The 25153-nt window shown below is 39.3% G+C and overlaps 1 protein-coding gene across 1 annotated transcript in view; it reads right to left on the reverse strand.

Annotated features, from left to right (window-relative positions):
• The window catches only part of KIF26B (kinesin family member 26B), a 185754-nt gene that overhangs the window by 89407 nt on the left and 71194 nt on the right, over positions 1 to 25153 (reverse strand). The window contains exon 4 of the mRNA XM_065735770.1: positions 4204 to 4387. Within this exon, the coding sequence (XP_065591842.1) occupies positions 4204 to 4387 (184 nt within the window). The remainder of the gene's footprint in view (positions 1 to 4203; positions 4388 to 25153) is intronic.

Raw genomic sequence — 25153 nt, forward strand, 5'->3', positions numbered from 1 at the left:
ACACAAACTCTCAGAATAAAAAGGGATGTCTCCTGTTTCTTGTGGGCTTAGTCAAAACACACACTCCCTTCATCTTTACATTCACAACACACTGAACTGATACAAAAATTGAACACAGCTATGAAAACATTTTTTGACAAATACTGTTCAAATTATGGTTCAAACAGACTATAGCCAATAGAATAATTACTATTAACATATGTATTGCACTGTTACAACTTCTATTAAAGCATGTCAAGTCCAGTACTGTAATTCTTGAAAAGTCCAATAAATTATGTTAAGGCAGTGGCTAGCTAAGAAATAAGTTTGCAAAACTAGGTAATTGGCAACTTTGTTCCTCCAAAGACAGTACCTAATCTTGAAAACTGAACAGCATGAGCAGCAGGACTTTGTTCCCCATTACCTTTGGCAATGGCAAAAGAAAGTCACAGAAAGTCAAGTGGAGAAGCGGAAAGAAAAACACGGACAAGAAAATTTTGGCACTGTAGAATCAAGAAAAGCCCTAAAACTGAGGAAGGGATGGGATATCAAAGTCCTACCTGAAAGATCACAGTAGTGTAAGAGGGAAAACTAACTTTGCTTTTGTTCATCCGCATGCAAGAATTTGTATTACTCTGTAAAGAAGTTAAAAAGTAAAATACTCGATTCATTCCTTTTATAATCACTTTCCTTAAATGAAAAAAAACTGCAAAGCACTGCTTCTTCTTTAGCCACTTGGATAAAAAAGAATATAGTATGTTACATTACTTGCCAAAGAAATCTCAGTGATGACTTGCTTCTCCTTAACATCCACTGCAGAGGAGTGATCTTTATAAGCAAACATCACTACTTTATTTTCTGATTAACAAGCACCAACAAGTAATTCACACAAAAGAATAATATGTAAGTAAAGTTAAATTATTCTCTCCCCAAATATATCACGTTCCCTTTGGTGGCAGAGTTCTGTAATAGTATGCACAGGAAAATAATAAATTAAAGAAAGCACAGAGACCACATCCATTCGTGCCACCTGAAAACAACCCATTTACTAAGGCTGGCAGCAAATTTTTCATTTGAGCTGTTTTTCACAGGGAACGGGGGATTCAGCAAAACAATTTCTTACAGAAATAACATTTCAGGTTTTCATTTTAAAAAATCTGATTTAGTTTACTTTTTGTTTAATGTAACATGGAAAGTGGGGAGAAAGAGGGAAGCAACATGGGGAGCAAATCCAAGGAAACCTGAGTCACGGAATAATTTGATTTTCCTGCATGGAAAGTCTGTTTTGTGAGGGTTTTTTTTCCCCTATTTCTTGGCTCCTTGTCAAAAAGAACAAAACAGACTTGAGTATGTTCTAGAAAGTGAGGGGACTTGGGGAAATGTCATGTACAATCATCCAGAATAGTGGCACTCTGTCTAAGTCCAGCAAAAGCAATCTGCCACTCTCCTCTGCACAATAGCTCAGAATTCAATAACTCAAAGGCAGCACAGAAAGAAGAAAAAGTGATGCTTAGGCCATGGTAGCTTACAGAGCTGGAGTGTCATTCAACCTAAAGAAAACACTGCTATCAAGAAAAGCAACTAGATATAACAGACTGCTTCCCCAGGGATCAGCTCCCTTTGCCAGGGAATGCAAAGCCAAAGCAAACGTGTGTGTCACAACTTGTACAAGCACCACTGCTAATTTATTTGCAACATAGACACAAACATTTACGTTATGGAGAGATTTTAGAAATTAGATCCTTTACTACTTTGCTTTGACAATACTGTATTTCCACTAGGGTCAATGGTGTATCTAACATTGTAGTAAAATGCCAATTTTCGTTATTTCATCTTCCTCCTCCTGCAAAGAGGAATTCTAGCATTCAAATAATATTTCTTCCAAATACCAGGATGGTACAGCATATTTTGCAAGGTCTTTTGCATGAAAAAGTGTGAACCTACATTTACATTAGTTTATGTGTTCGTTCCAAAAGTAATGCCTCCTATTCATTTCCATGGAAACCATAACCATCGCAAAGAACTAACACTATTTGATCAAGCAATTTCTCAGCAACAATGTTTTTCAACAACACCATTAGCAATGCATTTCAACCAGCGGTGAACAAGAGCCTGCATACTATGCTTGTAAAAACCCACACTAGCAGAGCTGACCCTCTATTGCCACTGCTGAAACGCACCACCCACTGCCTCACTGTGCTCACATCCGCTGAGCTCCAGAAATATTCAGCGAGTGTTGATGAATGTAAGTGGGTACCATTTTTCCCCACAGAGGAATTTGATGACATACCATTGCTTCATTCCTGCTACCACTTTGTCAGAGTGTCCCTCTGCTGCCAACTGTCACATCACAACACCATGTAACAGAACACTGGTATAAGGTTCAACACCTACTGTGTTCCCACTCCAAAAAAAAAAAAAACTGTATGTCTGTACAAGATATTTGATCCATTCCTAAGAAATTTTGGAACTTCATGTTGCAAAATTGATGATGATTCACATGATTAGAATCTTTGGAAATTCTACTAATAGATCTATGCTTCAAACTTCCTGACTTCCTCTCGTGCAGCTTCTTGGATATCCACCAACTCTGGCAAACAGAGAGGTCACAAGCTGAGGCCAAGCCAGTAACATATCACTTCTGTGCTGGGCATCCCAGCCCTACAGCCAAGACTCTGCCTTCCACAAAGGCAGTCATGGTGCTATTTGTATGCTGTAATCCCTGGGGACCTTGGAAACCCAGAGACCATGGCAATTGCAGCTTTCTAGCTCTGTTGAACCAGGATTTCCAGTAGAATTAAATTATGACAGTTAAATTATTATTATCCAGCAGTATACATAGACCCTTTTCTTGGGAATGGTGAAAATCAAGTATCCATGCCTTTCAACAATGGAAATCAGTCTCTTGTTTTCCCTTAGGCATCCTTCGTGATTGTTCAATGGAAATTTTACTTGTATTCAGATATTACGAAGTCTCAAGCACAGAAATGTTAAGAACTCTCAGAGGAGATGTTCTGTTACAACTGTTTTCCATAGCAGGTTCTTATACCAACAGGTCCAAGCTTACTTCTCTTGCCAATGAAATCAGAGTAGCCATCATTTCTTTTATCAGATTGTGACAGATTTTTACTTTTACATAGGCCAGAGGAAAGAAAGGGAGCCTCCTCCAGGAAGGGAACCCAATGGCTCTTTTCAAATGGGCATACAGCTGCTATGAAAGTAATACCAATGTTCTATGAAAAATGAGAACCATGCAATTTCCCAAAGTAAATGTCCAAAATCAGCAAAAGAAATGATGAAGCATATCCTATGCTCAGTACTCCTAGATTATGCATTACAATTTCTCTTCTCAACAAAAATATTTGCAACAAACTCATTGTATCTGCTTTGTATCCAATGAATATGGAAAAGCCTTGTACACAGATGCTTACATAAGAAACTACCTTGATTAAAGGAAACTGCTGTCCTCAGCAACTATATGCACGCATTCCCAGATGTAACACACCAAGCTCCCCATTTGTGACAGGGAATAAAGGCCACTCAGACAAATAAGAAAGTAATAGTAAAATATACAGCCATCTTCTCCATTGCTTCAACCATATTCCATTCTGAGTATTCACCTGAATACTATGTTTAAGAGGATGTGATCCTAGAGAATGGAAGGAAGTAAAACGACAGAAGGAAAAAAGGAGTAATTCATCATTATTAGCTTAGGCTTTGTTCAGGTATGTGACCAAGCCTTGTCCTGGATGTACTGGAAGAAAGCCAGGATACATGAGTCAGAAGCAAATTACAGCATGTCCTGCCAAGACACCAACCTGAACAAGGGGATCAGGAACCCAGAATATGCCACAACAAGCACATGCTACCCATTTGCTACACAGCCACAGAGACCAACTCGCACCATAAACCCTAGCAGAATGGACACTATCACCACTGGGTAGCACAGCAGTTCTAGCACAAATGCACTTTGTGTAACCAGGAGCTCAAAATGTATTGCTGCATGATTACAACTGCCTGAGTTCAAGACAACTTTGACCCAATCACAAGTTCACACATTGTAAGTAACTAATATTGCCAGTCCTTTGCCCACATGCAGGGACCAACTGCAGTACAGTCATGCAAGAAAGAACATATTCTTCTAATTTCCTTGATGTTTCACCCAAGGAATTAAAGTCTTCTCCCATAGAAAATAAGACTTTTGAGAATACTAGTAAGGCCTACCTTGCCCACACCAGGAGTGTCTTTCACTTTGCTGACTGCCCTCAACAAACAAGGCGGTGCAGGGGGTGGAGAAGCCTGAAGAATACTGCTGAAGCTGGTAGTGAAGAGAGGAGATTCAGGAACAGATGATGCAGAAGGCCTGTGCTTCTTCTTTTTAGAGGACAGATTCAATTTCTGAGCAGCTCTGTGGGAAAAATGAAAAGAGTAAGATGAAACAATCCAAAAGACATCAACACAAGTAGTAAAGTAGGATCTATCTCAATGTTGACCTCTCCGATTCCAATATTTTTATAGCTCTGGTTACATTCTGGTATAATTTGAAAAAATCATAGAATGGCCTGGGTTGAGAAGGACCTCAAAGGTCATCTAGTTTCAAACCCCCCTACCCAGGCCCCAGGACTCCAGATGGAGCCTCACAAGAGCTGAGCAGAATTGGGTAGCCACCTCCCTCTCCCTGCTGGCCACCCCTTTTTTTTTTTTTTAACACAGCCCAGGATACAGTTGCCTTTCCAGGCTGCAAGTATGCACTGTTGACTCATGCCCATCTTGTCATCCACCAGGAACTCCAAGTCCTTCTCTGCAGGGCTGATCTCTAGGAGTTCTTTCCCCAGACTGCATAAATACCTAGGATTGCCCCAGCTGAAGTGCTGTGGGCAATCTCAGGCAGCCCCTGTGGATGGATTCCCTTCCAATATATCAACTGCACCACTCAGCTTGGTGTCATCAAGCTTTCAGTAATTTGTTCCACAACAGAGACAATCCAACACAACCTTTGTTGCAGCTGTTTTGTTCCAACACATGTTCATTCTGCACTGTCCAGAGTTAGTGTTGATATTAATGACACTGCCCCAGGGTTTTCCTTTTGCAAAATGGACTCTTTAAACAGCATAGGTCAACTTGAGCATCATTGCCAAGGGAAAGCTGGATATAATAATTCATAAGGCTACTTTCATGTTCTTTGATTCGGCAGACAAATTGTGACTTGAAATAAGTATGAAAGAAGTCTGTATTGATATTAGCTCTCCTTACCTTGCTAAAATGGGACTAATAACTTTAAATCCTACTAGGTTTTAAGAAACTTTTGCTCCATTATGCTGGCATCAGTATATGTTACCCAACTCTGAACTTTCAGAAGTGATTGTTTTGTCTCAAGGAGTTAGGGAAAAAAGACTGAACATATACACATTTTTTTTTTATTCCAGTACATGAGTACCTTGTGTTTGTATCAGATGTCTCAAACACATGAACAAATTACTGCTGGGCATAAAGCTGCCATATGTCAGCTGATCATGTATGCACTGCATGCAATCCTTGTGTGTATGCTTTTAGCCTATGGCAAAAGCAAAGCAGTTCCAGATAGATTAGGTTTTAATAAAAGTATGGGATTTTAATTGTTTTGACACAGAATTACAACTCAGAAGTTTCTGTTTTATCTCCTTGTCTTTGTCCTTGCCCCTTCATTCTTTCTTAGACACTTCAGTTCATAACCGCATAACCTGGCCCTCTCTGTTAAGATTGTCTGGTTGGGTTGTTGTTTTTTCTGTTTTGTTTTTTGTTTTTGTTTTTTTCTTGTTTTAGAAAGTGTCATCAGAATGAACAGGTAAAAAGCAAAGGAAAAAACATTTTGTCCTCTTCCTAGTAACATTTAAATGATTGAATGAGGGTTCAGTCACTTCAGCCTCCACAAATATCATGAAGCTGTCCATGCTGAATTCACGATCTTCTATGTGTCTTAGCTCCAGTATAACATTTAAAGCAAAATATTTTACTACATACAACAACTGAACATACAAATATTAAACAAAGAAAAAATTACTATGGTTTTTACATTGTCAAGCTTTAGTAGCTTTGTGGGTGGTGGGATGGTGGGATGGTGATAGGAGGATGGTTGGACTAGATGATCTTGTAGGTCCTTTCCAACCTAATGTATCTATGAATCTATAAGCTCAGTAACCCAGGTGCAAATAAAGGCTCTACCCACTCTAGTCTAGCTGACTCACCTCAGGTGAATACATATTTCCGAGAAAATATTTTCTGAGTTAACTGAGCCATTATTTCTCTCATCACAAAATGCTTCTGCACATTATGCTGATCCTTTTATGAAGCTGATTGGTTCAATAAGTAGCTTGTATTAAACTATCAAGCCCATAGGTTGCATTTTTCTCCAAGAAAATACACCAGTTCTTTCAAAACCTTGAAGGTATACTCTTGTTTGACAGCTACAGCCTTTGAGATCGCATTCAAATAGAAGAACCTGCATTTTACATAATATTTTTGGTCTGCAACTGGTAAAATGTATGAAAAAGCAATGAACTATATCTCACAGATTTGTAGGGTTTTCTGTTTTTCCCCAGGGAGAGAAAAAAATCAATGAATGGAGGGAAAGAAAATCATTTATGAGCCATATTAGACTTTACTGAATTTTGAAAGAGATCAAAAAGGCAATATGCCTCAGGTAATTCCCAGAGCACTTAACTGGGAAGTATATTTTAACCAGATGTAGACTGCAAAGCAGCACGAACTTGCTTTCTTGTGAGCATGTTTGCATGAATAAAATCACTCCGCTTGGGTGGCTAGCATTACTCTGAATGCAGTCAGTAACACAAGCTGCAGCTCATTTGGCCATGTGATCTAGCATAGGTTAGAAATTGTCACATTGTTTTCTTCCAGGCAAGTCAGAGGCCTGGATCTCCCATGCAGACTCTATGGGCCACCAGATCTCTCTGGCAAAGCACCAGGCTGGACCTTGGGAGACCCAATATAGCAGCAGCTCACTGCCAGCCCAGCCTAGCTAGCAGCTGTTCATACTCTGCTCATTGTACATGAGACAGCTAATTTGTTTTCATTTAGTATCTAGTATAATAGAAGCCTGATTTCTGCTTGAGACTTTGCATACCGCAGCAGTTATAGTGATGATGGCAGCCTGGTTTCATGTACTGGCAATAAGCTATACTCTTAGTTACTTTACATGTCACTTGAGTCAAGAAGTACCAGCTATGAGCTACACAGGGGTGCATGATGGGCTCCTTTGTGATGCAGAGTGATACACCACTGCCTGGGGTACAATAGGGAGAGGGACAGTGCCCGCAGAAGCACACAAGAAACTTGATCTAAGTTAAACTTCTTAAGTGGGAAACTTAAAGTATATCGAGCCACCGTGTGGACACATCATTCACAGTAGAAGTGTCTTTAATGTATTCAACTGAGCTATCTTCTAAAGGAAGACTGATTAAAAGCACTTCAGCTTCACCGAAGTATTCACACCCTCAGTTAATTTGTATTGTCTGCTTCTGAAAGTCTCAGTATAAGCAAGCAGATGGAGACTTCCGAAAGCCTAGAAGATTTACAGCAGAGAAAAAAAAAAATCACAAGATGGAGATTTGAGATTGCAAGAGGATGTTTGAAAGCTGATTGAAGTTCACTTCAAATACAACTGATGGATTTCTGGCAGGTAAGGGGAAGTGCTTTGAATGTCCAGCTGGTCCACTGAAAAGACTGAGTTTATTTCTCGAAGGAACATCTTTGTTTTTTTCTTGTAAGATACAAGTTTAAAAGGGTATTTCTTGGGGTAGTTAAAATATTGCACACCTCTCACCCATGTAGAAATGGGGACACATTTTTTCTCTCAAAATTCCATGGACATGTTGGGATTGCCAGACACATTCACTGTAGAGATAACTACCTTAGGGTAAAAGCCAATTCAAGACTGAAGAAAATTTTCTGAAAGCTGAAGGATCATCTGTGGTATTTATAGGAGAAATTGAAGTAGCCCACACAAGTTTTTCAGCCACCCAGATACCTGCTGGGACAGCGGCACGGTGGGTAGCAGACAGTCCAGAAGATTCCTGGAGTGTGTTGAGGATAACTTCCAGATCCAGGTAGTAGACAGACTGACCTGAGGTGAAGCCTTACTGGACCTGGTGCTCACAATTGCAGAGGAGAACATTAGAGAAGTTAAGCACTTCTGGGTGCTCAAGGAACTGCTGGATGGGATCTCCTAGGAAATCATCCTTAAGGGCATAGGAACAGAACAGAGCTGGCAGCTCTTTAAAGGACACCCTTCTGCAAGCACAAGAGCTCTCCATACCCCAGCAGAAGAAATCAAGAAGAGAAAGCAGGCAAATTGCATGGCTGAGTAAGGACCCGCAACTGAGGGAAAAAAATTTATCAGTTCCATGCTGCCTATACAAACTGGACGCTGGATTCTAATAGTGACATTCACATTTAGCAATTACAGGGACATAACCTACCCCAAAAGATTCTGATTCTTCCAGTTATTCATACAGATCATACAAGCTCACTGAGGTGACATTACAGCTAAGACGACCTAGGTAATACCACAAAAATGGGAGGCTTCATATGCACCACTATCCTGTCCATATCATTCTTTCCCCCTCCCTTTTCTTCTTTCCTCAAACTTATTTTGGTCTGGCTGCTACTGATTTACCCTACTGAATTAGTTCACACTCAGGACTCAGCACTCGGTTTTGCTGAACTTCATTCCATTGGCCAGCAATCCAGCCTGTCCAGATCCCTCCAAGAGAACTGACACTTCCAGCCAAGTTGGTGTCATCTGCAAACTTACTGAGGGTGCTCTTCATCCAGGTCATCAATTGAGGATATTGAAAAGTATAGACCCCAATACCAGCCCCTAGGGAACATCACACATGACTGGTTGCCTGATGGATTTAACTCCATTCACCATCACTCTGCAGGCCTGGCCATCCAGCCAGTTCTTTACCCAGCAAAGCATGTACCTGTCCAAATCATGGGCTGCCAGATTCTTTAGGAGATGTTTCACAGGATGTTTAACTAACGAATTAATGTTTTGGTGCAGCGGGACAAAGGTGCCTCTTCATCACTCACTGCAAACAAATAGCATCACCTGCAAAACTTGCTCCATGAACAGAGAAAGAATGATCTCAAGGGCATTTTTTTCCTACCTCCACATGAGTTTTTATCATCAAACCAAAAGCAAAGTGACAGAGCTACAAAACTTGCAGTCAACTTGCCATGTCCCAGCGCACAGACATTGCTCTCCCAACAGGAATTACAAGCTAAGAATGAGAATCAAGACAACTTCACGGCACTATAGCTCTCTGTGTGGCTAAATCCAGAGCTGCGGTATCGTAGCTTAGTAAGCAATGTAAAGAATGAAATAAGAATCCTCAGAGGAACATTTTCTAGATTTGCAGTTCCAGGAAGATCCTTAGTATTTGTGTTTAATTATTTTACAATGCCTTTAAAATCTGGAGATAATTTACACTTTCTGCTTATGCTGTAGAAGGTATAATAAACATCCCTCTAATGCCCAGTAAACACTTGCCCCTTATTGTTCTCATTATTTGTATGCATGCCTTCAATTTCATAGCAAAAATAAAGCTATCCCAGGCTGCAGTCTTTTACTTCTTGGGTGGTTAATTCAGACATTTTAACCACAGTGCCTTAGCAACTTTGCTCTCCCCCAGAACTGTATTAAAACTGTCCAGAAACTCATTATTTTTAACTTATTATTTAATTCTAACACACACTCAAAATAGGGCTTATTTAGAACATGCCTTATAAAATGGGAGGCTTGTTGTACATAGGTAATCTCAGTAGAATTAATAACTCAGCCTTGCTCTTATATCAAGTTCAAATTGTGTAAATCAGAACTGCTCTTAGTTCCACCAAGATTAAGAAAATCGATACATTTGAAGAACAGTGGCTTAATGGGAAGCTCAAGTCTTACACATACATATTGCTGGAAAGAGGACTCTGTTCTATACTACTATTACTTGTATAAAACTGTGAGTTTCATCCAAGGACATGACACTAATCAAACAATTTCTCATGCCATGGCTGTTTGATCCACAAAATATGCTTCACCAGGAACTATTGTACTCCATCAAAGAGCTTTTCACCCAACCTAAAAGTTGCTGAGAAGCCTGGATTCAGACATAAACGTTCCTCCTGTCTTCAGCAACAGCAGCTCTTACGTAAAGATGTAACATCAACCCATAAAAGAAACAAATAACATCTGGAAATTTCTACAGGAAATGATACTCTTGTCCTAGAATAGTAATTGTCAAGAAAACTACATGTTAACTCATTGGTTGGATGCATTTAACTAGACTAAGTCATTTTCACTTTCTTGCCTTTCCTTTCATTTTCTCTTCTTTTTCTTCTTTTCTTAGTATTAATTCTAAATTTCAGTCATTAGTGATCCAGGACTGTGAAAATGACCAGTTACCTTTCCTACGATGTTACAGATGGCAGACACACAATCAATGTACACTTTTAGAGCAAAGAAAGATTTGGGTGACCAACAGAAATAACCAACTCAAGAAAACATTCAGCACTGAAACACAGAAAGCAAATCACAAGTTGCTTCATTCATTCTAGAGGCTACATAGGGTTTTTTTTTAATGGTTAATCTAACACTTTTTCTATCTGAAAACTGCTTTTTATAAAAAAAATGGTAGTCACAAACTACTAATCACAGCATTATCCTATTCTTGGAAAACTCTAAGGATGAGTTGAATACATGTCACTGCACACCTAATGCATGAGGTAGACTGACCCATCATATCCAGATAAAATAAAATCAGATGTTTAGCACTAGTTTAATACAGGAAGAAAAACAGCTATGTGTACTGTAACTTAAAGGAATTCAAATGGAAGCACATACCAATTACTGCCATGGTTACTTGGCAATGCATTTTCAAGCCACATGGGAAAACTGCACAGTCAGGAGCTTGATAGAAATTAAGGCTACTCTGGGGTCTGTAGCCACCACACATTGCAGAGGAAAAGGGCAGTAGTATCTTTCAATGAAAGACCCTAAAACGAGCTCCATCCAGCTCATGCTTTGGGCATTAAGCATTATTTGCTGTATACACTTAAGATTTAGATCATAAGATATTACTACTGCCCCTAAGTATTAAAACTGATGTGCACTGCTTTATATTTGCAGTTATTTTGTAAAACAAGAAACATACACAGATCTGTCAGTCTTCAAGAGTTAGCTGGAAAATATTAGGGACACAGATGTACTGTTACACTGTTTTCTACTGGAAGTACCACCAGGGTTGGCTGGCAAACAGATTTCGCTAATGTCTGAGATCACCCAGCAAACCACAACTCCTGGGACAGGATTTCTGGTTAGCCAGCCTACAGCCGACTTCTCTCATCATCAAGAAATAATTATAGTTATTGCCATAACTCAGAAACATGACTAACAGGAGCTTTGCAACAAGAGGTCGACAAACCATTGGCCATTTAATAACAGTCCTTAAAAATCACATAAAGCCATTCTTTTAATTTCAAGTTTTACAAGTCTTATAAGATTGAGGATATTTTATTACCTCTGTGCTAAAACCTAGACACACTGTGAGGAAATCTATTTTGTTTTATTTCTGGCCCATCCAGCAAAAACCTCTCATGATACCAGGAAGAAGAACAGTTGGCATATAGATTCACAACCCAATTTGTCATTGTTTAACTTTCTGGTTGGCAGAACAATTAAAGAGATGCATGAGAAGGCCAAACAGCAGGCAAGCTTTATCATTTTCTTTGCCTCGTTAATATTTCCAAGGCCAGTGTATTTAAAGTAACACCTGAATATAAATGATAAAATATTCTGACAATGTAGATGCACTGAAATTCAATGCACTTAAGCCCAGCTGTGATGAGCAATCAATCTCCTGTCATAGTCAGAAGTATTTCCTTTGAGAGTTCTTGAAAGTCCTGTCTTTTACTTAGGTCACTACCTAATAATAATAATTCAAGAGAGGCTACTTTTCTTCATTCTCAGTGGTGGCACAGAACAGGCACTACTATAAGGGAGTGTTCTAAAATATACCCATATCTGAATTACTGAGTGATATTCTTTTCCATCTCTAACATGTAGCCAAGGCTTGCATTTGTTCTCAGCATTCCCTTGACCTTTCCAAATTCACCTTTCTTCTACTGAGCCCAGCAGAGCATACTGGAAAGACGCATACAGCACAGGATTTGAAAAGGTATAATCTTAAAGCACAGCATGGCTTTTACACTGTATAATTTGTTCTTTGTGTGTTTTAAAGAAGCTCCAGTTTGTTAGATAAGTTATCTTGTACATCTTCTTAAAGTAATTTTGTTCTTCAGCTACTAGAGCCTATCCATAATACATTAAGGCCCAAGACTGAGTCCCTGCTATTTACAGACTATATACTTGCTAAAATCAGTACTGTGCCAACACCTTATAAACAACGCAAAGAAAACAAAAGAATATTATGACCCCACTTTTACTCTGCTGAAACATAATTCACAAACCATGGCAAAAACTAATTTAGTCTAGATCTCCTCAGCAAGCAGAATCACACAACTGGTTGCTCTGCCTTTTGGGGGGGGGAGGGGGGGGTTGGGGGAAGCTAAGAGCATGTCCCCAGTATCTACAAGAAGGGCACGAAGATGACGGAGTCAGGCACTTCAGAGTGATGCACAGCAGGAGGACAGGAGGTAATGGGCATATGCTGAAAAACGAGAAGTTTTAAGAAAATTTAAGGAAAAGATTCTATATTCTATGGACAGATGAACAAAGTTGTCTAGTCTCTGTCCTGGGGGCAGGTTAAGACCCAAACAAATCAAGCCCTGAGCAACCCATCTGATCTGAGATGAGCTTACCCTGAGCAGACTCAGAGAGTGGGACTAGAAAGACCCTGTGGTCCCTCCCAGTTTACTTGATTCAACAGTAATCTAGAGCATGCTAATGCATTTCTGAGAGCAGAATAATAAAAATATAATGCTTTTGTCTTACGAAATCTCATTTCTGAAAGCTTTCAACAAAATCACTCAACAATCCAGTCTCAGCAATTTATTTAATCCAATATGAAAGATCTCATTTTCAGAATATTAATTTAACTGAAACAGCTACAAATGGCAAAAAAAAGAAATTAATCTACTTTTTTCAAATGTGTAACCAAAACACATTTTTAGAAGTCTTGATTCGGGAGGAAATAAACTAAATCAGCATAAGCTGATAAGTAATCTAATTTGCCAGAAATCTGCATTTCTTACAGGGGAAAAGTCAGGTTAAAAAAACCTCACCCACATCACTTTCAGTGCTCTGGTAAAAAACCTTCTCTAACTACTGAAGCCTTAGGAATCAATTCTATAAGGAACCAGATGTCTGTATCTTACAAGGCACCCATGTCCAGCCTCTAGTAAAAATGCTTAGCATTCTGCTAGCTCTTTTGTGAGCTAACCTTAATATTTAGCCTGCATTAATCATGCTCCAGAATGAACTACTGAGAAAAATTACGAAACTGGAAAATACTGGTAATAGTTGGCAATTATTGTTACTACTTAAGCAAACCTTTTGTACTTGTTTTTTCTATTTCCAGTCAAGCGAAATGAAAAACATGGAATTAAACACTTCATACAAAGTAATAAGCCATTGTCAAGAAGAACTGAACAGTAGAGAGGTGTGGTCCAGACATCAACAAGCAGAATTTGTAAGCAATAGAAAGACTTCAATCTGCAGCTTTTCTCTTATTACCTGTACAAACTTCAGTGAAAGACAATTTTCAGTTCTGAAGGCATTTCTCGAGCAAACTGCTAAACAAACAAGCATCTGGCATGTATTTTTGTTTCTTAATAAAAGCATTTTCAGGAAAGAAAAATGCCTATTTTTTAACATTATTTATAATGGTTCAAAATCTTAGGACAAATAAACCCTCTAAAAGCATCTAGTCATAAATAAAGAAGTACTTGCTTGATTTCATCTGGACATCAGCCTCTACTGATCAATTCATACCCACATGCAATCCTCTGTTCCACATGAATACATTGTCACCAGGTCATGTTAAATATTTATAAAATACAGCCAAAATTGATTCCAGAGGGAGGGAATCAGACAAATTAGCAAGGATCTTGTTGTCTCTTCTAGATTGTTAAAGGGATTGCAGTCTCTGAATCCCATAGGCCCATGGTAAATGCATGGCAGAAAAATATTTTCTCTCAAGAAAAAACTAAAAAATTTCTTTGTGACAGCTCTTTCTGTTGTGATATACTTTTGTCATGCACACGCTGGAACACGGCATTTTACTCTAATGAGAACTAGGTGTGAATTTTTCATGCAGTACAGGCAAGAATGAAAACCCATTTCCCAGCCATAAATTCATGAGAAATTGAGCACAAATGAGGCTACGATTCAAACATTTTAAAAAATTTTATGCAGCCACACACGAAAAATAATAATAATAATCACTTTTGCACAATTTGTATTACTGTTGATTTTTAAAACTGCAGTGTTCTCTTTCTTCCTATTTTTCAAGAGGCAAACAGATACAAACAGCTTTCAGAATTGCCCATCTCCTAAGCTGGTTGCCTCATCTTTCCACAGACAGGGCTTCCTTGTCATCACAAATCCTCACAAGAATTCTGACTCATCTTTTTTGTACATTTTTCCAGAATAAGGGTTCTGTAGAAGAACATTTAGAGGATACAGTGCCCACAGAACTACAAGGTATCAGTTTGGTCCTGAGGATGGACCCTGAAATCCATCAGCTGGAATTAGAATTGTTCAATATCCCATTTCATAATGGCAAATTAAACATCTTGGGTAAGAAATAAGTGCAGTGGAATTTTTCCCATCTTTTATAGGAAACCGACTGTCTATGTTGATACCTTGCAACTTGTATTATTGGTCAACTGGAAGATAAAATCCTGCATGCAGAAGAATTTGAATATACTTTGCTTTCCAGACCGAACGATAACAGAGAATCACATTCTTCCCTTTTGTTCTATCATAGCTAACTACAGCAGGGCACAAGCAATTCAAATGCTTCTCTGCTCTGTGTTTTACCCTTTTTTTTCCATTCTGAAAATCTGATCATCCCTGATACACCTGGCACACTGGCCATTTTAACTATGAACCCCTGTACACAATGGCTAGTCAGAAGATAAAAGACAGAATTCAGTTTCCAATGTCACAAGACTCTGCTCTCAACTGATTTTTTTTTAATCTGATTTAAACAAGGGAGGTCAACAACCTTATTGAATGGGCAGCATAGTTAAAATGCTATAACCCAATGGTGATCTGACACATTTTGGTCTCTTCTTTGTATTAAACTCTCCAACTCCTCTGTAGTAAAACATTCTCCTGTTGAAGTTTAAGATCAAAATGAAAAATTAATTACATCTGTGAGGTATAGATCCATTTGAGACTTATTTAGGCTTCCTAGCTTTATCAGTTTAGGTCCCCTGGGCTCAGAACAAAACAGTGCAGAACCCTGAGGAGCTTCAGGCAGGTTCCCCCTTCATCCTCCCCTCCATGATTCTTCTTTGTCCTAAGATCCGCAAACTGAGAGTGCAACCAGCCCTTTCTAAAAGAGTTTTTGCAGATGCCAGAATATCATAACAGCTTCCTTTTTCTCATGACCAAACAAAGCACTCTCAATGAACCAGAGAGTTTAAAAACAAATTTAAGTTACACCACTGTTTCAGCAGTATGGTTAAACCAAACAAGCTCCTTAGCATGAAGGTATTTATTCTGGCACAGTTTATTCTCATTCAGCAAGCAGAACAGCGGAAGATAACGTAAAGTACCAACTAATGATAAAATCTCAGTTATGAAGGAGGATGTTGTACTGACAATTGCTTTGGCAAGAAGAAATATGCCATCCAACAAGAATGCCTTTATTAGATATATGTCTATGTCTGAACACACTGCAATGTTCAAAAACAACACAATGCAACCTGCTTACTTTTTTCTGAGCACATCACCATGCACGCCAGTACTGCATGCAGAGACTGAAGATCTGCAGAGCACAATACAGGAAACAAGCTTTGTTAACTTGGACAAATATCACCACCCTGCTTCACACTTAAGCTGGGATAGCACAACACCATGCCAGACAAAGCTACTTTCTCTCTCAGAAGTCACTAATACTGATAACCTTCTCCTCTCATTGTATTAGATGCTCTTAAAGACAACAATAAACGCATGTACTATAAAAATATTTCCCATTAGCATCCCATCAATTCATTTAATCAAATAATATTGCATTTTATCCACCTGCTGTGTTTGCACTCAGCCCATCATTAACACACACCTGTTGTCATTCAAGAGCAATGTTGCAGTTCTTACCCTATTGTCAGATCCTGCTCACTACACAAAGTCAGACTTTCATTTGCCTTTCTTTTCTCCAGCCTACAGCTCATTTAATATTTCCCTTTGGATTTACTTGGATATTATTCTAGGTAACTGCCTCTAAAAATGAAGATACAGAAAGAAAAACTGGACTGCGTAAGACACAATTAGACAGCATGTTGTACCAGGAACAGTGTATCCATGGGGGCTTCTTCTACCTTTGTATTTCACACCTTCACTGCTACATGGAGGTACACATGGCATTAAATGCAAATTAATACCAAGAGGAGTAGTTTCACTGAATCTTGGAAGACAGCAGCAAGCTTTAAAGCTCACTGAGACCAATCTTAGATTCACTTGTTTCTGAATGCAAGATAAATTTGCTGTGCAAGTTCAGTTTTGCAAGGAAGTAAGCACCTCCTGTAATGCGAACTGTGACACGCACTCAGCTCCCACTCAGACTAACAGGACCTTAAAGAGGCTTGACATGTTTCAGGAATGGGCATTTTCAGGGTTAAGAAAAGGATTAATATCTATGGGCCTAATCCCACACACTGATGTGTACCCTTTTTGCTGCTGAAGGAAGCAGAAAACACTGGTAACTTGAAGGAGGAGACTGCAAGAAGCCCTAAGGCTGGAAGACAATGAGACAGTGAAGAGAGCTGGTTAAAATGACAGATACGGTGAGAGATTCTCAGGAAAGTTGCCCAGTTAGGCAGCCAGTCAAACTGGGATTGAGAAGGCAAGATATGACTACACTATTACTATTTACCAAGCTAGCCACATAATTTTCTCTAGCATGACTGAGTTACATCAGCCCCTGAGCACCTGGTTGAGAGTAAAAGTGGCTCACTCTGAGCACATTTGAGAACAAGGGAGCACGAATGGCACGTGACTATGCCATCTTTATTTGAAAAAAAAGTCAAATTCAAAAAGAAAAAAAACACTACTTATTTTCATGTTCTTTTTCACCAAGATTAAATGAGATTTCAGCAGAAGAGCAGTCACAATGGCTTACATAAGGACAATTCTCTGATATTCCAAAGCTGGTTGAGTAGTCAAAAAAAAAAAAAGCACCAACAGAATCTGTCTCAGTAGTCTATTTTAAGGACTCATCTTACATAACAGGAAACAGGCACGGTTATTCTGGATGCTTGAACACCGTCTGTCACATTGCCACAAGCTAAGGAAGAATAAATAACTATGTGTGGCTACTTGAAGATTATTAGTTTTAATTAGTTCATAATAGTATTGGTTACATAAATCCTTGTGGGCTGAATTAGTGGAATAAAGCGCCAGGGAGATTAAGCTTCCATAATATCTAAATTATTCTGAAGTTGAGGACAAAACAGGTTTTTCTTTCAAATGACAAGCCTGGAGATAAGGACAGCAGTTAGTGTGTGGTACCCCCAATACCGGTCTGAATTCTTTGGGACATGAAAACACATTTTCAAGGAGGCATGGGGTATGTGGCTGCTCTGTGGTGATGGAGGACCTTTCCATCCCAAAGCTAACAAGTAAAGAATCGCTTTAGCCTTCAAGTGCTACAGTGCTGCAGCTGCCTCCAGATTTAATGCTCACTTTACTAATACAGAGGAGAAACACAGGGCAGGATGTGGTCCTCAGTTTCTTAGGTTTCTAGATTAGGGGTTCTTTTAATGTCACTTACTGTGATGAATTTTTTTTACTCCTCAGACAACAGCTTAAAACCTGACATTTGTGAACACAAGGCATCCTTCAGCATTTACCAAAGAAGCTGGATGTATTGTCCAAAATACATTTTTCCTGTATTTTGGGCAAATAGCCAGCCAAAACAGAATTTGGCAAGTAGCTTTGGTTACAAAAAGAGAATCAGAGAATCATTAAGGTTGGAAAAGACTCCTAAGAACATCCAGTGCAACTGTCAAACCATTGACACTTTGTCCATTAAATGTGAAGGAAGAAGAAGTGTACTAGAATTTTGAAGAGTCCTGTGAAACATTTCAGTGCCTTAAAGCTACATACATATAAGCTTTTAAGCTTTAGCACACATGAAAAGAGAAATAATCTGTATCAGATTGAAACTAATGTTGTGTTTAACTCAAAACAGAATTTTACTGTTGTCATTTCTGCCACCAAACCAAAAACAGTTTTCATACAGCTTCAGATATTAACCTGACCAGAATCAGAGGAAGAATTCTGTGTGGAGCTTTGCCCCAGCAAACCACCACTGATTCTCCCACAGCTGCTCAAGTGTAAAGTTCAGACATACTAACTTATACAGAAAGGCAGAGCCACCAAGAAACTTTGCAGAACTCAGAGGAAAAAAAAAAAATATTTTAGGCACTGACATATAACTATACGTAGTATATCTGGGGCAAGTTTTCAGGAAATCTAAGCTGGCATCACTCCACATACTTCTGTATGATTTCATAGCAGCTGTTTCATAGAGTCCTTGAAATTTGTACCACTCTTTATCCAAAAAGAGAACAACCCATATAGGCACATCTTTCACATGAAAAGACATCTGCACAGCTGAATGCTAGGAACCCTTCATAGTGACTAATGCATAAACCAAGAAAGCAGGCTATTGTGATTACACTTTACAATGGGTATATTGAAAGTTATTAACAAAAAAAAAAACCAATGAAGAACATAAAACTTCTCTGATTCACCATCCAAATAACTATAATCACATAACATATATTGCTTTCCAATCCATCATTGTCATTACTACATTATCGCTAGATAATCAAATGCAAGAATCTTCATGCATGATATTAAAACATTTTGTTCAGATGTTCCTGGCTGGAGCTGCAGCTTTCCTCAAAGGCAACAGTACTGAGACAACAAAAGACAGCCACAAAGATCCCCAAATCCACAGGGATGGTGCAAAGGAGAAGGAATGGAAGAGCTGCAACTCCCTTGGCACACACTGCCAGTGCTAAACAGACTTCATCCAAGAACACGGCCCCACTGAATTTCACAGTATCTTCCCATCCCACTTATTACTTGCTCCTCTAATACATTTCTCATGTGCAGCAGGTTTTGAACAGCACTTTTTCATACTTCTCCCTGCAGCTTCTTAAAAGAAACTGCATCTGTTTCTCTCTTCCCATCTATCCAAGGTGTGAGCATGGATGTGAAGGACTAAGGCACACAAAATGTGTGTGACTGGGGATGAAGGGAAAGATGTGCTGGGACTCCATCTAACTTGCTAACTCAAGAATTTCCCTGCAGACAACTCAAGAGGTTAAAGCCTTTAAAATATTCACTGTTCTGATACACACATGTACATAGCACAATTTCTACCTCTGCAACTAAATGATCTAAGCATAATTTACACAGCAAAGAATACAATACATGTGGCCACAGTACATACTTATCTTACATGCTTTCAAATCTAGGCTGTCAAAATGGCTGCTAGGAATGGCAGATCCAGTCCTTTGGGTGCAAAAGCCAAGGCTCCCAGGTCTCAGCAAAGCTGAGCCTCAAGTGCCCACCCACTCTACTGGCTGCAAGCACAGCACGGACAGCTGCCTTTCCATCCCAGTGATCCCAGCACACCAGAGACCTGCACAGAGAGGTGTCCATACAAGAGGGGGAAAGGAGGGGGAGATGGGTCAGTGTGCTGTGGCAAGGGGCAGATAGAAGCAGCGTGAGAGAGGAGATCCTGTGCCTCTTCCTTGCCACTGTGGCCCTTCTTTTTATCTCCACCCACCCTGCAACAGCCTGCTACTTTTCTCCCAGCTGTTGCCATGACATATCTTTCAATTCTGGTTTTCAAAATGCAGTTTGATTTAAGTGTGTTTACAAAAAAAAAATCTACTGAGAGTTTAAAAATCACTGTTGCATGTCTTCTCCTCATTCACATACCGACAGCGTCTGCTCAGGGCTGATGACACACAACGCAGGGCTGAGGATCTGAGGTCTAATTTTTCACTGCCTTGCAAACTCATTAATTGTTTATATTTGCGTAAAATTCAGATGTTAAAGCAATTTATCCTCAGTTGGTCTGGGTATAATGGTAGCATGAGAGACAATGTCAGAACAAGTGAAGCATGATCTCCTACCAGCAAAGAGATGCTCTGTTCAGCACTGCACCATCTCCCTACACGTGTGCAAGAGCCCAGAGACACGGCATTTGCATAAGCTGCCAGCAGAATGGCAACTCATACAGCCTGCACAGCCAGCACACTGCAACCTGCTCAGAAAAAAAGGCACTGCCAGCAGCATTTCCAGCACAGAGGGGATGCAAGTGAGAGCAGCAGCAGGTATCAAGGGAGCACCAAAACAGTGGGGACACCACAGGCCACTGACACATTCATGGCTTAGACAAATAGAACTGCCTCAAGGATTTGAAGCTGTTCACACTTTTTCTGTATCAATTTTCTCTTTTTTCCAGGAAAAAAATGTTTATCAGTGTAGCCCAATGGCATGGGTTCTGTTCAAAGTAAAAATGTGAAGACCTTATCAAGGGGGAAAAAAGATGGCAGAGCAGCCCTTCCACCAGTAGAGTTCATTGTCCTCTTCCTAAGCTTGTATGTTATCTCTTACTTTACTGTAAAACAAACTAGAATAAGTCATTCTTAGAAAAACCTATAAAGATTGTCTAATGTAGCCGGCATCCAGCAAAACCAAACTAACAAACTAATGCTGCATAAGATCATAGGATACTTCAGAGGGAAGTGTTGCCTCTGTCTAGCCCCCTGCTCAACCCAGGGTCTTGGTGGTACCACAGTGAGCTCCCTCCACCTTCTCCAATGCATTTTACACCAGGTGGCTCAGAGTTGGACACTGTGCCCAGATACAATCATAGGGGACAACTGCTCCCCTTGACCTACAGCTGTCAGCACAGCCCAGGGCATAAGTGTTCCCCCTTGCTGCCAGGGCACTGTGACCCATGTCTGCTCACATCTATAGTTGCTCATATACAGTGAAATTGGAACTGATTTCTCAGGAGAAAAAAAAATCTGGAAGAAAAATTAGTCCAGGAATGTTTTATTCCTTCAGAGAATCAAGGGGCAGTATGTCAATGGTGATACCACCTCCTCTCTTCCCACTAACAAGGACTAAGCACAAATATTCAACGGGAACTATTTTTTTCAGCCAAGAGTTTAATACAGGGAGAAGTCAGGCTCCCACGCTTCTCTGGGCTGACTATTCCAGGGAGCAATAACAGGGCTCTCATTCAGGAAATTGTTCTCAATATTCAGATTTTTTCTTTACTTCACCCATTTACTTATAACTAGAACTCATCCTTTGTGCTAAATAATTCTTCACTGCCTCTTTTGAGGGAGTTCCATCCCTCAAGTATCTGTGGGCTGTTCTTTCCCTCAGGCCACATCAGTCACCATTTAACCAAACTATACATATTTAGTCCTTTTTATTAGATTTCATTAATTAACTTTAATCTCCCCTTTTCTGAACTCCCCAAGTTCTCAATTGCTCTCAAAACAATACAGCCAGAATTCCCCATGTTTCTATCTCACACCATTGGAGAGATGAACTCTCCTTTCCACATCCCAGTGTTCCTGGAAATACAGAATATAGCTTCACTGTTCAATTCTCCATCTCTCCATGCCTATGCCTTCCACAACATTATTGCTTCCCAATGCCAAGTCCTGCTTCCCTTACCCACAAAGCTTGCCCAACTGGAGCCAAGCCCACAAACAGGATTAAGAGTTGGCTTTCTCCATCATCTGAAACTGTTCATTTCTCATAGTCTTTTTTGTTTTAATGAATTACTCTCTCAAGATTTAATACAATGTTCATTTTTGCAATAATAAAAGGGCCAAATTTTGAACAGTTTCTACATTATTTCTGTAGCATCCAAAGCTACTGAATGTTAAATGTGTAACTACACAATACCTGACTTAAATACTATTAACCATATATTGTGATTTAGGAATCAATTTCCTTTCCATTACTGTATTTTCAGGGCTGCTCTAACAAGAAGATAGGCATAATCATTTCCCACTACTGTTCTACTTTATTTTTATCAATTCTACTGTTCTTTCACCGCAGATGATTTCCTTAAGTGTTGATTGTAAAAATAAACTGGCTTTTGAAAAACAGCAGCAGTATGCTTCTGCAACTAAAACTCTTAAAAATCATCCAGGATTATAATAATAATGATTTTGAGCATTACATAATTACAGACGCACTACCTCAGTGAAGAAAGAGGATCCACTGCCAATGTCAGTAGACTGGGCTCACACATTTAAGAGCTCGTAAATGCTAAAGAGATTGTTTTGAATCTCTTTGGAGCCAGTTAGAGAGGCCAAGATTGAGAAGCTTATAGGCTTCTCAATCCTTATAGGGTACATCTTATCTCACTCAATTCTTCTTAGTGGATGTCGAGAGAGTGAAGAATTTACTTTTATCCCTTCTTCCACCTCCTGGATAATTTGTACCCCACATAGAGGCAAAGAGGGAGCAGAGGGAGCAAGTTTACTTTTATCCTTCCAGTGTGTGGAGTCAGAGGATGTTCTATCTCATTTCTCTCACAACTTCTAAACACACCTACATAAATAAGGTCTGGTTAGACTCCTATACAATTCAAATTGCAAGAAAAGGCAAGGCACAAGCCTGGCAAGACAAGAGATGGTGACCTAATTTTTTTATTTTTATTTTTATTTTTTGCTGCACAGTTACACAGCCCTAATGGTTAATAGAAAACATTTATCAGAAAAACAACTTGCCTCTCCTACAAAGCAGCTTTGAGTAAGAGTATGGGAACTGTATCTTCTTCATAGGTGCCCACACCTAGTAAAATAACAGCCTCTGAGAAAGGTGACAATATTAAGCAGTACCTAAGGACAAACTTCAAGTTCAAATTCAACTGTCAAATCAAGAGATTTTCAGGTGCTGCCATGTCAGAGAGTGCCAGAGACATGATAAAGTTTTGGAAAAGCCTTAATTACTCCACCAGTGAAGGTCCTTTTCCACTGACATTTGTGATATTTTAATTACTATTTAATAAGGGGTCAAGTGATTAACCAAATATTCCTATCCACTCTTATAATACATAATTCTCTAGCAGAAACCTGACTGTTCTGACCACAAAGTCCAAATGTTAGCTACATATGCTGTGTCTGTGCTCTCTGTCAAAAACTTCTAAACCTTGCTTGAGATCTATGCCGCACTTTGTCTTTCACATCTTCCTTTCATGCTCATGGTAATCTGTCTCTGGAGAAAAAAAAAAGGAAAAGAAGGGGTGTGGGGGGAGTTAGACTCTTCTTTCCATGTCTATGAATATTTTTTCTCCAATTTGACTGAAGATGTGTACAAGTCTGAGGTGTCAGACTAATATATGTAACACTATAAAATTGATATATTCCAGCATTCATTAGTAAGGCTGTGTAATTGCACACAGCTACATAAGTCCTTCCGACAAAGGGACACGGGTTTTTTGGTTGCTAAAAGAAATTTCTTTTTCAAAATGGAAAATTTTTGTTCCACCAAATGCTTGCTCTTTAAAAAAAAATCTTTTTTTTTTTTGTTGTTAATCTAGTATAGACTAGAATCTTAGATAAGGAAGGCTAAGACATGAAAAACTAAACAAAAGAAAAACAAGAAGAAAGGCTTTTGAATCCTGTTAATATGCTCTCTAAAACCGAGCAGCTGAATTAGCAGACCTCTGTACTAAATCCATGCTCTCGAGTAAATGCCACCCTAGCCTAGGGGAGGACTTGGATACAGCATTTCCTTCAGTTCTCCAGGATACTCCTTTCCTTTACCACTACTGCTAAGGAATATTCACAGTGTTATTTCTGTTCTGCAACAACTCCTGCTTAATGCACCAGTTCAACATTTGGTGATGTGCCGACATAACAGTCTACCACAGGAATGGGAACACAACTGATACTGCTTTGTCTCTGCGTACTGCAATGGTTTGGCCTTTGCTTCATTAGCATGTGTAATTTTTGTTTCTTAAGAGCGTAGCTTGATTTGACAAGCGCAGCCAGAGAAATACCTACTAAGTGACAGTAGGACCACCACCTGATAACTCAGACCCACTGTTCTAAACCACAGTTCATAGCAGAACTATGACATTTTATGCTGTTGCATAGGGGAACAGATAGCATTTCACGTTCACCAGACAGGTCAGTTGAAGTTAACATGTATGGATCTTTAGCTTTTACAGAAAGAGCTTTTTACATTCTTTCTCCTCAATAACATGACCAGGATATGAGTAGGAAAACCCCAGGACTAAGATAATGTCAGCCAGAAATACCACAAGGAATCTATCATGGGGTTTGTGGCAAGGAAGGCATTTCATGGCAAGAACAGGATCCATGAATAATTACACAGAATTTTCTGCTGACAATCGTCATGAAAGATAAAAGAAGTGAAGAGACAGAAAAATGGAAAACAGTATTTGAAGGGAATTAGGAAAACAAACAGAAATGCAACCTAAAGCAGTACAAGACATCTAATTGTCACTTCCAAAGCAATAATACTATTCCATCTTCCTTCATTCTTAATCGGCAAAATCTGAGGCAAATGATTATAATAACCTAATTAATTTACATCCTGAATAGAATGTAGGAAAAGAAAGCAGTCTTACAGTAAGCCATGCAGCAGCAATCATTGAAAACACTGCTCAGAGGCAACTATTCTAACTACAAACTGTGGAGATTATTTAAGAGTTTTCATTAAAATCTATAATACTTGGGAGTGCCTAAGATTTAAAACAGCAGCTACACTGTATGACTACACAGGGCTTAACAACTACTTGTATGTTGTTTAGCCTATTGTTAGTGAAGTCACCAGACCCATAAAGTTCACTACAGTGTCAGAGCTTAAAAGCATAAAAGTTCTTCTCCAGCAAGTGCTCAACATATAACTAGA

This window comes from Cyrtonyx montezumae, unplaced genomic scaffold (genome assembly GCF_038088225.1).
Source record: "Cyrtonyx montezumae isolate F1298 unplaced genomic scaffold, pur_monq_1.0 scaffold_0, whole genome shotgun sequence".
In the NCBI taxonomy this organism is placed as follows: domain Eukaryota; kingdom Metazoa; phylum Chordata; class Aves; order Galliformes; family Odontophoridae; genus Cyrtonyx; species Cyrtonyx montezumae.